Below are 13,831 nucleotides of genomic sequence, written 5' to 3' on the forward strand. Positions count from 1 at the left end.
GTGATGTCACAATGGCTTGATTGTCCTAGACTTGGCTTACATAAGAACATAAGAGCTGCTGTACTGGAACAGACCAAAAGTCCATCAAGCCCATAAGAACATAAGAAGTTGCCTCCGCTGAGGCAGACCAGAGGTCCATCTCGCCCAGCGGTCCGCACCCGCGGCGGCCCATCAGGCCTAATTGCCTGAACAGTGTCCCTGACTAATTTTGTAACTGCCTCTAATCCTCTAATCCTATCCCTATTACCTACCTCTACTTCCTATCTGTACCCCTCAATCCCTTTGTCCTCCAGGTACCTATCCAGACCTTCTTTGAAGCCCTGTAGCGTGCTTCTGCTTATCACATCCTCCGGTAGCGCGTTCCATGTATCCACCACCCTCTGGGTGAAAAAGAACTTCCTGGCGTTTGTTCTAAACCTTCCCAGGATCCTGTTTCCAACAGTGGCCAACCCAGGTCCCAAGTACCTAGCTAAATCCCAAGTAGTAAAACAGATTTTATGCTGCTTATCTTAGGAATAAGCAGTGGTTTACCTCAAGCCATCTCAATAATGGCCTAAGGATTTCTCTTTTAGGAAATTATCCAAACATTTTTTAAACCCCGCAAAGCTAACTGATTTTAAAACTTTCTCCAGCCACGAATTCCAGAGTTTAATTACACATTGTATGAAGAAATATTTTCTCTGGTTTGTTTTAAATCTTAGTAGCTTCATCGCATGTCCCCAGTCCTAGTATTTTGGGAAAGAGTGAACCAGTGATTCATGTCTACCCTTTCCACTTCACTCATTATTTTAAAGACCACTTTAAATGTAATAAACAGAAACAAAGCAAAAAGAAAAATAAGATGATACTTTTTTTTTACTGGGCTAGCAATACATTTTGATTAGCGTTAAAGGCCAGAACCTTCTTCCTCAGGTTAGAACAGTACAGAGACACTGAATTTTTTATCGAATGCCTTCCCCCCCCCATTCCTAAAAATGACTTTCTTGCAGAAGGGATGGGCAGCTGGGCTTTTGGATAGATCCAGTTTTTCTGAAATAACCAGAGAAATCCAATATTTATTTATTTCAATTTCTATCCCGTTCTCCCAGAAGCTCAGAACGGGTTACAAGTAGACATTCCCAATCGTTTGAAGACAGACTAGTCATGACAACAAATAGGTTACAATAACGGAGCTTATTCTAGAGACCAGACTGGTCATAGGGAAGAGTACGAGGAGAAGTCTATTGAGGAGGCAGTTTTTAATGGCCCGATTGGCGGAAGAGGAAGGTCTTTACTGCTCTGCGGAAGGTCATTAGTGAGTCAAGCGACCTGATCTCTGTGGGTAGTCAGTTCCATAGCTGAGGTAAGAAATGGCTGTAGGATCTTTTGTACGCCATACTCATTTGGAGGGATCTCCCTGCGGGAATGCTGAGTCTTTGTTCTGCTTTAGAGCGGAGGGGGTGGTTAGGGGTGTATAGGCGTAGCTTGGATGCTTTTTCTCTCTCTCTCTCTCTTTCTCGCTCTCTCTTTCTCTCTCCCTTTCTTTCTCTTTCCCTTTCTCTTCCTCTTTCGGTTTCTCTCTCTTTTTCCCTTTCTCTTTTCTCACTCTCTTTTTCTTTCTCTTTATATTATTTATTTATTTCCATTTCTATCCCGCTCTCCCAGAAGCTCAGAACGGGTTCCAAGTAGACATTCACAATCGTTTGAAGACAGACTAGTCATGACAACAAATAGGTTACAGTAGACAATAACGGAGCTTATTCTAGAGACCAGACTGGTCATAGGGAAGAGTACGAGGAGAAGTCTATTGAGGAGGCAGTTTTTAATGGCCCGATTGGCGGAAGAGGAAGGTCTTTACTGCTCTGCGGAAGGTCATTAGTGAGTCTAGCGGCCTGATCTGTGTGATTTGATATCTAGAACTACTTAATTGGAAATATTATTTTGGGACCAGAGTGGCAATGGATTTTCAGCAAAAGAAAGAACAGCCTCATCGCCAGACAGACAATTTTAGGTGGGCTCCGCCCAAATGGTGTGGGCACAATATTTTCTCTGCCCATGCCCTACCCCGGCACCTCACAACTCAAAATATAAATACTTTAGCTTATGAGTAGGGTTACCAGATTTTCGGGAATGAAAATTCAGACCCATGGCCCCCGCTCCCAGGCCCACTCCGTTCTGCCCGGCCCCACCCCATTCTGCCCCCAGCCCCACCCCCTCAACCTGTTCACTTGTCGGGAAGGCATCTGCGCATGGGCTGGTGTGATGCCGTCCCGACGTCGCTGCTAGCTGGAAGCTTTTCAAAACCCGGAAAAAGCGCTGGGCTTTGAAAAGCCGTCTGGACCCCCGGACATGTCCTCAAAGAAGAGGGAATCTGGACGTCTGGTAACCCCAATAATGAGGGTCCCCAAGTTCTGTCAGCTTAAGACTTTCTCTAAAGGTGGCCAGAACTCTATTTTACCAAGTATCAGTGTCCCTGGATAACTCACAGCTAACACACAAGAAAAGGAACAGGGGTTTTGGGGCAATTGAAGCCCAGAGGAGCAGACCTCATTTAGAAGTGTCTCTTGACAAAATCAAGAGGTAGACAGTAAAGTTTCCAGCTGCTGTTACAAATCCCTGTACCTGTTTTTTTTCCCACATTTTGTTGCTATACAGAAATAAAGGTCAGTATGGATTTTAGACTGTGTTCATTCTGCACCCAGAACCATCGGACAATGGACTGACATTCCCAGCCAGCCCCTCTGATCACCCTGTCCTCAGTAGCACATGTTCTCGGAGCCTTACTTGACTCTTAGGAAACGGAAGTTAAAGCAGGAGACTGGAAGGAACAATCACCGAAAGGTTTCGTTTTGATCCATGCGAATTTATGACCCGCTGATCTCAAATCCATTCTCAGGGTGGCAACATCAGAAAGTGAAAAACAGGAATGCTTAAAGCTGACCTGGAAACCCTAAGAAGCCAGGCTTTGTATTCAATGCAATGCTGGAGAAATAGTGCATTGGGGACAAATACAAAGACATTGAGAGATACAAATTTCCCAAAACTTACAGAGAAAATCCAAGACGTCTTACAAAAGAATGAGCAGGAAAAGCTCAATAGAATCAAGTTCCAAGTTTTATTTTAGTTTGATAAATCGCTTATTTAGTTTTACTAAGCGAGATACAACATTAATAAAAAATATAAGCATATATTTAGACATACCATTTAAAATTTAAAATAATGGGTTAAACCAACAGACTTACAGACTAACCAATACACAAGGTAAAAAGGGACAAAACTACAATTCAATGCTCTGAAGTACAGAGGAGAGCCATAAATGGAAAGAACATTAGGAAGGGAAAAGTGAAAACCTGGGGGAAAGAGTGGCTAATGCAGTGAAATATATTTTATCCTGCCACCAGGCAAGAAATATGAACTAACCAGAGACGATGCAGACCAGAACCCTGCAATTCTTGGTTTGGACCGCTCCTCTGTACATAACTTTATGCTACTGACCTGTTACTTTTTTTTCTCTTTATCTGCCAGTAAATATATCAGTTCGGCAACACGTGTATAATAATTGTCATGCCAATAAAGTTATCTTGAACTAACATGTACGGATCAATTTATAGATTATCCAGCCCACTAGTATATACCACTAGTAAGTATATACCAACTAACCAAATAAGGGGTTTAAAGGAAACTTATAAATACTTATATTCAACCATTTTTCTTTTTGCACAGAAAGTGCTTTGAATTATTAATAATTCAGTTTTTAATCATTATTTTTTGTATATCATAAGTATGCATGAATCTCAGTAAAGAGACCTCTTATAACTTGGATCTTATTTCAAGTCTTCATTCTGAATGCATGTGATATAATCATATACTTCACAACCTCCTACCTACCCTACAGTTTTTATTATTAACTTATTAATTGAAATATTTATTAAAAAATATAACTAACTGAAGGAGAGTACCAATTTTTCTTTGTCAATTATGAGTTATCTAAACTATGTACTTGATAGAAAAGCAACAACACTTATCTTATTGGCTTCCCAGCCAGAGCCAACGTTGGGGGACCATGAGCGTTTCAGCTAATAAAGCCTTCTTCGGGGGACTGTGTTGCTGTTGTGCCACTTGTCTTCAAAATTTGTAGAACTGAAGACTTGAAATAAGATCCAAGTTATAAGAGGTCTCTTTACTGAGATTCATGCATACTTATGATACTTCAACTAGAGAATGACACGGTGACAAAATTCATCACCGTTCCCGTCCCCGCAGATAACCGCGGGAAACCATCTTCATGTCATTCTTTAAGGAGAGAGGAAAGAATCAGAGTACGAATGGCCACAACCACTGACCCGCAAGCTTTGCTTTGAAGAAAGCTGGTGTAGAAGGACCGAGGTTGAAACAGACACTACAGAATGACAGTCTCTGGTATCCAGAGCAGATATTGTGATGTCATAATGCCTCATTCCACCAGTGCCTAAGAGCCAATCACATCAGTGATGTCACAATGGCTTCATTATCCTTGGCTCACATAAGAATCAGAGTATGAATGGCCACAACCACTGACCCACAAGCTTTGCTTTGAAGAATGCTGGTGTAGAAGGACTGAGGTTGAAACAGACGCTACAGAATGACAGTCTCTGGTATCCAGAGCAGATATTGTGATGTCATAATGCCTCATTCCACCAGCGCCTAAGAACCAATCACATCAGTGATGTCACAATGGCTTCATTATCCTTGGCTCCCATAAGAATCAGAGTATGAATGGCCACAACCGCTGACCCGCAAGCTTTGCTTTGAAGAATGCTGGTGTAGAAGGACCGAGGTTGAAATAGACACTAGAAAATGACATGGGATTATTTCCCGCGGTTATCCGCGGGGACGGGAACGGTGATGAATTTTGTCACCATGTCATTCTCTAACTTCAACCTCATTATTTTTTTTATTTTTTTTTTTCACCCAATTTTATACTTTTTTTTTAAAATATATAATTCTTTATTCGTTTTCAAATTAAACAACAAGTGCACAAAAGAGTATATTACAACAAATTATTCCAGAATAGCACTTTGATATCTGCCATATAAACATCTGGTAAAATCAATAACCCCCCCTACCACCCACCCTTCATCATATTTTCAATAAAAAATATACATATATTATATATCATAGTATAACATAATATGTAACATTATTTCCAACTCCCTCCCCCCTTTAGTGTGCTAAAAAAAAACAAAAAAAAAACCCCGAAAAAGGAGAAGAGAAGAAGTGCTGACTATTCACTACAATATTTTGCCAATGGCCCCCATATTTTTATAAATTTAGTATAAGTCCCTCTTTGTACTGCTATTGCACGTTCCATTTTAAATATATGGCATAATGTATTCCACCAAAATGTATAACTAAGGTTTCTGTAATTTTTCCAATTGTTGGTTATGTGTTGGATGGCAACCCCTGTCATCTAATATAATAAAATGGTAAGCCGCGCATGCGCACTTCCTAAGTGTGTGCCGGTTTTCCGTGAGCTGTAGCGACACATAGGAAGTGCGCATGCGCGGCTTACGATTCTTTGAAAGACGCGGCGGTGGCTACTCTCACGATCCCCGCCTGCGTCGGACTTCCGACGCAGGTGGGGATCGTGAGAGGAGCCACCACCGCGTCTTTCAACTAAAAAAAACCAAGGCGGATGTCGGCCCGATGGCTGGAGTTCACCACTGAGTCCGGTGAGGAGTGCTTCCCTCAACAGGAACCGTCAGGTCTAATTCAAATACTCCCGGCAGGTCGGGAGGGGGCGGAGCAGGCTTGCACGCCTGGCGGGGACCGGACAGGAACTAGACTCCCTGCAGGAGCCAGCCTGATGGCTGCAGATCACCAGACTGGACAGGAGGAGCAGGGAAGAGGTGATTCTGGGGGGGAGGTAACAGGAAGGGAGGCCTACTGCTGGATAGGGGAAGCAGGGAAGAGGTGCTGCTAGACAGGGGAGGGGGGGAGGTAAAAGGAAGGGAGAAGGGCTCCTGCAAAGGAGAAGAGCTACTGCTGGATATGGGGAGCTGGAAATGGGGTGATGCTGAACAGGGGGAGATAAAAGGAGAAGGGCTACTGCTATATAGGGGGAGCAGGGAATGGGTGGGGGTGCTGCTGGACAGGGAGGAGGTAAAAGTAAGGGAGAAGGGCTGCTAGCACCCGTTAATGTAACGGGCTAAACAACTAGTAACTAATAAAAGCTTGTTCAACCTCATTATTAATTATAGGGACAAGTTCTATCTTTAAATCAAATGATGGTAAATACAAAAAATAATGATGAAAAACTGAATTATTAAGAATTCAAAGCACTTTCTGTGCAAAAAGAAAAATGGTTGAATATAAGTATTTATAAGTTATCCTTTAAACCCCCTATTTGGTTAGTTAATAAAGTTATCTTGACCAGGAATCAGATTGCTCCCGTTTTTCCGTTCCCTTTGACAGAAGTGATGCTATGTTCTCTTAGGCTTCCACGACTGGTGTCATGATTGCTGCTGTTTCCCAGGTCTTGCCGCATCTGTGTAGAAAGAACCGACATTTCAGCCATCATGCTGGGTATGCTGAGATCTGCAGTGTGGCTTTATATATATATATATATATATATATATAGTGGGTTCACGGACCTGATTGAGAACAGGGCAGTCTGTGGGTCGAGAAATTTGAATTTTGGCAGGAAAGTTCGTTGGAGGTCAAAGTTTGAATTTTGGCCCCAAAACTTGGTCTGCCAAAATTCAAATCCATGACCCTGTTCTCAATCAGGTCCATGAATCCATTATCTATAAAGATACACTGCAGACAGCATATCCTGATTAAAGTCACAGCATGATGGCAGAAATGTCGGTTCTTTCCACACAGATGCAGCACGACCTGGAAACGTGCTACACAACTACCCCCATTCCTGCATCACACACTGAATTTATAAGCCTAGGCATATGACATCATACTTATTCACCAAAGCATTGATTGTGATGTCACAGTCTTCTTCTGTGGCTGCATGATGAGGTCATTGAGCAAGGTGGGAGTGCAAAGAGCTTCTCAAACTGGTCCTGGAGACCTCAGAGCTAGGAATATACATGAGATAAATCTACATATACTGGGTCTTTCAACATATGCAATTTATTTTATGCATATTTATTTTGGATATCCTGAAAATCAAACTGATTAAGTTGTGGTCAGGACAGAGAGCCCAACTAAGAATCTCACAACATATTCTTATCCCAGATCTGTGGACAATGGCTTTTCAGTCAGGGAATGACACGAGGACAAATTTCTCCCTGTCCCCACGGGAACTCATTTTCCTATCCCGTCCCCGCAAGTTCTTTTCCTGCCCCTGCCCCATTCCTGCAAGCTCCGTCCTCATCTGCACAAGTCTCAAGCACTTTCAAATCAAGAAGTAGCAACTTTAAGAACATAAGAATAGCCTTACTGGGTCAGACCAATGATCCATCAAGCCCGTTCTCACAGTGGCCAATCCAGGTCACTAATATCTGGCCAAAACCCAAGGAGTAGCAATATTCCATGCTACCAATACAGGGCAAGCAGTGGCTTCCCCCATGTCTTTCTCAATAACAGACTATGGACTTTTCCTCCAGGAACTTGTCCAAACCTTTCTTAAAACCAGCTACACTATCCACTCTTACAACATCCTCTGGCAATGTGTTCCGGAGCTTAACTATTGTGATGTCATAATGCCTCATTCCACCAATGCCTAAACTCCGTCCTCATCTGAACAAGCCTCAAACACTTTTAAAATCATAAGTAGCCACATTCTAGAGCTCAGATTGTGATGTCATAATGTCTTATTCCACCAATGCCTAAACTCCGTCCTCATCTGAACAAGCCTCAAACACTTTAAAATCATAACTAACATTCCAGAACCAGACTGTGATGTCATAATGCCTCATTCCACCAATGCCTAAGCTCCGTCCTCATCTGCACAAGCCTCAAACATTTTAAAATCATAAGTGTCCGAGGCTTGTGCGGTTAAGGCAGAGCTTAGAGGAATGGGGCGGGGACAGGGACAGCGACAAAACTCGCTGGCACGGGACAGGGAAATTGAGTTCCTGCGGGGCCAGGAACAAATTTGTCCCCGTGTCATTCTCTATTTTCAGTTCAACCACACACAAGGTCTCAAAAAACTGTAAGCACATTCATTAATTGCTGATGAGAATACTATGTTGCCTGGTTGACAAAAGACCTGTTGCCATCCGCACCAAGCAGAGGAACATTCCTTTAGAAATTCTGATGAGTGACATTTTGGATGGACAGAAGACAGACAAGCAGCCAACATTCTCAGCTATCCCTTGATCATTACCGTCCAGAAGCAAGATAAACTGGTTCCACTTCTGCAGGCCATACCGTATAGACTGCTATAATACTAAGGTACCAAATAGCCGCCGGCTGGTACAGTTGAGGTGAGTCCGTTATCTCCTTAGAAAGTCCAATTCCCTTTAGCAGCACAAAATTACTGCAAACATAAAGCAGACTCCACTTTCCGGGTTTTTCTCTCTGCCACTCCCTCTCCTGATTTTTCCTAGACCTCCTCTGAGATTTTCTCCACTTTCAGGTATCTGGTTGCGCTCTTTGCTAGGTCTGTGGCGTGAACAGATAGATTGACTTTCCAAAATCCTTCAAATACGTATTCCTGGTCAGCAACAAGCCCTGGCAACAGTTTTAACCAAAGGGGAACGTTTGTGGCAAATTAAGGTCCCCTTTTATTACACCGCATTAGGGTTTTTTTTTTGTATCGCTAGGCACTATGGGAAAAACTGTGACGCTCGTAGGAATTAAAAAAAAAAAAAAAGCAACCCTAACGCAGCTTGATAAAAGGGGGCCTAAGCTGCCGCAGGACCTTCCAGCTTTTCACTCTAATTCCCATTTTAACCCTGAGGAGATTAATTCCCCTGATCAGCCAGGAAGCAATGCACACACACACACCTGTTCTGAAGGAGGTACCTTGGATGTACACGTGCACGCGTATTTTAGAAAATCCACATAGAAGTTCAGTGGTATAGCGAGAGTAGGAGGCTCCCCACCCTCTTTGCCTCCCACCCCCCTGCTCCTTGCCCCTCCGCCGCTCATGAGCCCCTTTCCTTCACCCACACCTCTTTAACGTTGCTGGCTCGAGCTGCATCTCCACCTGCCGCCCAGCCCAGCCTCGGCTCTCCCTCTGATGTCACTTCCTGGTCCCACTCCAGAGGGAGAGCCGAGGCCAACACGAGAAGCGGGTTGGAGCTGCCACTCAAGCCGGTGAAGAGTTGGAGGCACAGGGGTGGGGAGGGAAGGTGTGAGCAGTGGGGAAGGGCAGGGAAGGAGAGGTACAAGTGCCCCCCACCAAGACACCCCCCCCTTCTACGCCACTGTAATAAGTTGCGGTCCTGCCCTTCTTCCACTCAAATCACACCCCTGTATAAACAATAATAAGCATGTGCCTTCTTCTTGGCTTGACTTCTAACTCACGAGCATTGGTATGAGCAATATTGTCACTCCTCTATACCTTGAAGACATACTTTAGAGGCAGAAAGCCTCTATTCTCTATATGTTGCCTAGTGGTATAGTATGGGGGGAGGGGCAATTCACCCCAGGCACCATCTTGTGGGGGCACCAGCACCCGTCCTCCTTCCCTGCCACCCCATCCACAACCATGTGCATGTACCCCTTCCTTTTCCTCTTTAACGTTCCCGGCGTGAGCAGCAACTTCAAGCTACTGCTTGCGCCAGCGTCAGATCTTCCTCTGACATCACTTCCTGAACCCACACCTAGGAACTGACATCAGAAGAAGAGCCAACGCTGGCACAAGCAGCAGCTTGAAGTTGCCGGGAGTCCTGGGAGCATTAAAGAGGTACGGGGAACGGGAAGGGGCGCGTGTGCGCGACAGGAGAGGGCGGGGAAGAAGCGGATGGGGTGGAGAACAGGGCAGGGGAGGGGGCACCCCCACCCCGGGCGCCTCTCAACCTCGCTACGCCACCGACATTGCCTAACCAATTGGCGCTGACTACTGCGGCACAAAGCGCGATTCCATAAACGTTTGGCGCACTATATTTATGCCAGGGTTCTCGTGGCCTAAAAGCCTGCGCCTATTAAACGCACAACGGCGCCTAACTCGAAAACACGCCCATGAACTACGCCCACTTTTAGGTAGGCGCTTTGGACTACACCTGCTTTTTACAGAATCACACTTTTCAAGTTAGGCAAGTCCAATCAATGCCAATTATGAGGTGATCAGTGCCGATTATTGGCACCAGTTAATCAAGTCTAGAATTTGCCCCCAAACGCATAGACTTACCCCCATAAAGAAAGAAACAACAGAGCACATTGCAAGAGAATGCAACGAGCTCAAGAAAGAAGCCCAGCCCGGGTTGTGCCTCTGTAGAATTTTACCTCGTCTTAGCAAATGTCCCCCATAGAGCAGCGCTGCCCCTTTAAGGCAGGTGCCGAGACTGAGGTTAACCTCTTCCTTTCCCCTTCCAATTTTATTCTAAGGATGAAAAATGTGCAGTTGAGAGGTGGGGGGGGGGGTAGTGTTATCCTTACTTAACTCTTTGTCTTCCAACACCTCTCTCCTGGCTCTACCATAGAATGGCAAAAGTTATCCGACCCTCCACCCCCACCCCATAAAAGCCCTGCACTCAAGCGAACTCTGTTCTCCCCACATCGTCCAGGGTAAGGGGGATTTAGAGGAGCAGAGGGGCTCAGGGGGAGGAACTAGTAACTTGTAGTGTTCATTACTATTTGCACAAAGGGACATCACCACAGTCTGACAGCGAACCCCCTTCTTTCTGACAGTGCATCTCCTCTCTCTCTGTCTCGGCCAGTCTCTCTCCCTGTCTCTCTGTCTCCTCACCCTGTCTCAGCCAGTCTCTCTCCCCCCTCTCTCTCTGCCACTGCATCTCCTCTCTCTCTGTCTCGGACAGTCTCTCTCCCCCTCTCTCTCTCTGCCACTGCATCTCCTCTCTCTCTCTGTCTCGGACAGTCTCTTTCCCTCTCTCCTTACCCTGTCTGGGACAATCTCTCTCTCTCTCTGCCACTGCATCTCCTCTCTCTCTGTCTCAGTCAGTCTCTCTCACTCTCCCTCTCTGCCACTACATCTCCTCTCCCTGTCTCGGCAAGTCTCTCTATCTACCCCTGCCATTGCATTTTCTCTGCCAGTTTATCTCTCTGCCACTACATCTCTTTTCCCTGTCTTGTCCGGTGCACCTTCTTCACTACTCTTTCCGCCAGTATCTCTCCCTTTATGTCCATAGTATACACATCCTTCTCTCCCTGTCTCGACCACTTTCCCTATCTCTCTCTACTTCTGCATCTCCTGTCTCTTTCTACTACTGTATCTCCTCTCCTTGTCACTGTCAGCCAGTCTCTCTTCCTGACTCACTTACTCTCCCACTTCATCTCTTTGCCTTCTCTCTCCCTGTGTCGGCCACTCTCTCTCTTCCAATTCACCTCCTCTCCCTACCTCTGCCAGTCTCTCTCTCTCTGTTTCTCTCTGCCACTGCATCTCCTCTCCCTGTCTCGGCCACTCTCTCCCCCTGTCTCTTTCTGCTACTGCATCTCCTCATCTCGGCCAGTCTCTCTTCCTGAGTCACTCCTCTCCCACTTCATCTCTTCTCCTTCTCTCTCCCACTTCCCCTCCTCTCCCTACCTCGGCCAATCTCTCTCTCTGCCTCTCTCTGTCTCGGCCAGTGCACCTTCTGCCAGTATCTCTCCCCTTCTGTCCATCCACCTCGCCCTGTCTCTACTTGTGTATGTCTTCTCTCTGTTTCTGTCAGTGCTAAGCTGAGCAGTAGGAACGGAGAAGACACAAAGTACAACCTCTGCTCGTTCCCTACCTCGAAATTTCTCCATCGGGTCCAGCGACAGGACGCCCAGCTGTTGCCCAGAGTGCAGCTGCTTCAGCTGTGGCTGAGACTCTGCCGCTCTGCTCCCAGTTGTGCGCCTGGCCCCTCCCAGCTAGCAGCAGCTCTCCAGCACTGGGGCAGTCCCAGACCACTGTCTGGCTGCCTTCGGGAGGGGGGAGTGCTGATAATAGCTGCTTTGGTGGAGGGAGGGGGCCGGGCAGGACAGTCCCCTTTTCTGAGACAGAAGAATGCCTTGTACAAGGAATAAGACGATATGGGAGACCCCCAGCTTGTTGAGTTCCTCTTAGAAACATTCTCCTTCAGGAACACTTTCAAACTGGGTGGGGGGGGGGGGGCGGAGGGGGCACACCCAGTTCTTGGTGCCCCAGCAAAAGACATCACCGTCCCAAGTCCATTAGAAGGGATTTAGCTCTTCTTTCCACATATCCAGATGTGCATTTTGCAGTGGTACTAAAAAGAAAAAAGAGCCCCACCCCCAACAGTAATTAGAAGGTTTAGTGACTCGAGACCTAAGTGTGCCCTCTCTGTCCCCGTCCCTTTGCCCCTGTGGCTTTGATTTTGGGATTTGTGGGTACGACAAAGATGAAGCTGCAAAAATTGAGATCCAGAAATCAATATTAAACCTGGGTTTTGTTCTCTTACTGTTGTTCCTCGTTACATGACACAGCCCATAATATTTATGGGAGACTGTCCATATTAAACTGTAATATCTCATTTTATCAAGCTTAGTTGTCTTTTTTTTTGAATTGTGAAACTGTTGATTTGGAATTGCAAATAGTAATCAGAATATTGTTGACTAGTGTTTAAGCCCGTAGATGTCTGTCTGTCTTTCTTTCTTTCTTTCTTCCTTTCTTTCTGTCTCTCTCCCTCCCGCTGTCTATCTTTTTTTCTGTCTGTCCCTCTCCCTGGTCCCCTTTATCTGTCTGTCTCTCTCCCTGCCCCTGTCTCTTTCTTCCTTCCTTTCTTTCTGTCTCTCTCCCTCCCGCTGTCTATCTTTCTTTCTTTCTCTCTCTCAACCTCCCGCTGTCTGTCTTTCTTTCTGTCTCTCTCCCTGCCCCCTGTCTGTCTGTCTTTCTCTCTCCCTGGCCCCCTTTGTCTGTCTTTCTTTCTGTCTGTTTCTCTCTCTGGTCTCCTTTGTCTGTCTGTCTTTCTTTCTGTCTCTCTCCCTGCCCACTGTCTTTCGTTCTCGTGCGCTGCCTGCCTGTTTTTCTGTCTCTCTCCATGGCCCCCTGCCTGCCTGCCTGCCTTTCATTGTCTTTCTCCGTAGCCCCCCTTCTGTCTCCCCCCAAAAGCAAACCAAGATTGCTTCCTGCTCCCCCAGCATACCCCTCCCCCCAAAGCAAAGCAAGTTTGCTCCCTGGCTCCCTTTCCCTTTCCCCCCACCACCACAGCAGCAGCATTTTCCTCCCACCCTTCCCTGTGCAGCAGCAGCATTTCCCTCCCACCCTTCCCTGTGCAGCAGCAGCATTTCCCTTCCCCCCACCCACTTCCCTGTGCAGCAGCAGCAGCAGCATTCCCTCCCCTCCATTTCCCTGTGCAGCAGAATTTCCCTCCCCCACCCCACTTCCCTACCACCCTTCCCTGTGCAGCAGCAGCATTTCCCTCCTCCCCCCCCACTTCTCTGTGCAGCAGCAGCAGCATCCCTCCCCATCCATTTCTCTGTGCAGCAGCAGCATTTCCCTCACCCTCCATTTTCCTGTGCAGCAGCAGCAGCATTTCCCTCCCCCACCCCACTTCCCTATGCAGCAGCTTTTCTGGCTGGCTCCCTTACCCCTGCTGAAGTTATTTTTGAGTTTAAAGCTGCCGCCGCAGCTCCTCTCACAATCCAAACCTGCATAGGAAGTCTTCTCTTTGACGTGACATCAGAGAGACTTCCGACGCAGGTGTGCCTCGTGAGAGGAGCCATGGCAGCGGCTTTGAACTTCAAAATAACTTCAGCAAGGGTAAGGGAGCCGGCCAGACCACAGGCCGCAGAACGGTTCCTGGGG

At 46.4% G+C, this 13,831-nt stretch overlaps 1 protein-coding gene across 1 annotated transcript in view; it reads right to left on the reverse strand.

Annotated features, from left to right (window-relative positions):
- The window catches only part of AFAP1L2 (actin filament associated protein 1 like 2), a 269,917-nt gene extending 258,030 nt beyond the window's left edge, over window positions 1-11,887 (reverse strand). The window contains exon 1 of the mRNA XM_033943435.1: window positions 11,814-11,887. Coding sequence (XP_033799326.1) covers window positions 11,814-11,829 — 16 coding nt within the window. The 5' untranslated portion in view covers window positions 11,830-11,887. The remainder of the gene's footprint in view (window positions 1-11,813) is intronic.
- Between the last annotated feature and the right edge of the window lie 1,944 nt (window positions 11,888-13,831).

Source organism: Geotrypetes seraphini, chromosome 4, assembly GCF_902459505.1.
Source record: "Geotrypetes seraphini chromosome 4, aGeoSer1.1, whole genome shotgun sequence".
In the NCBI taxonomy this organism is placed as follows: domain Eukaryota; kingdom Metazoa; phylum Chordata; class Amphibia; order Gymnophiona; family Dermophiidae; genus Geotrypetes; species Geotrypetes seraphini.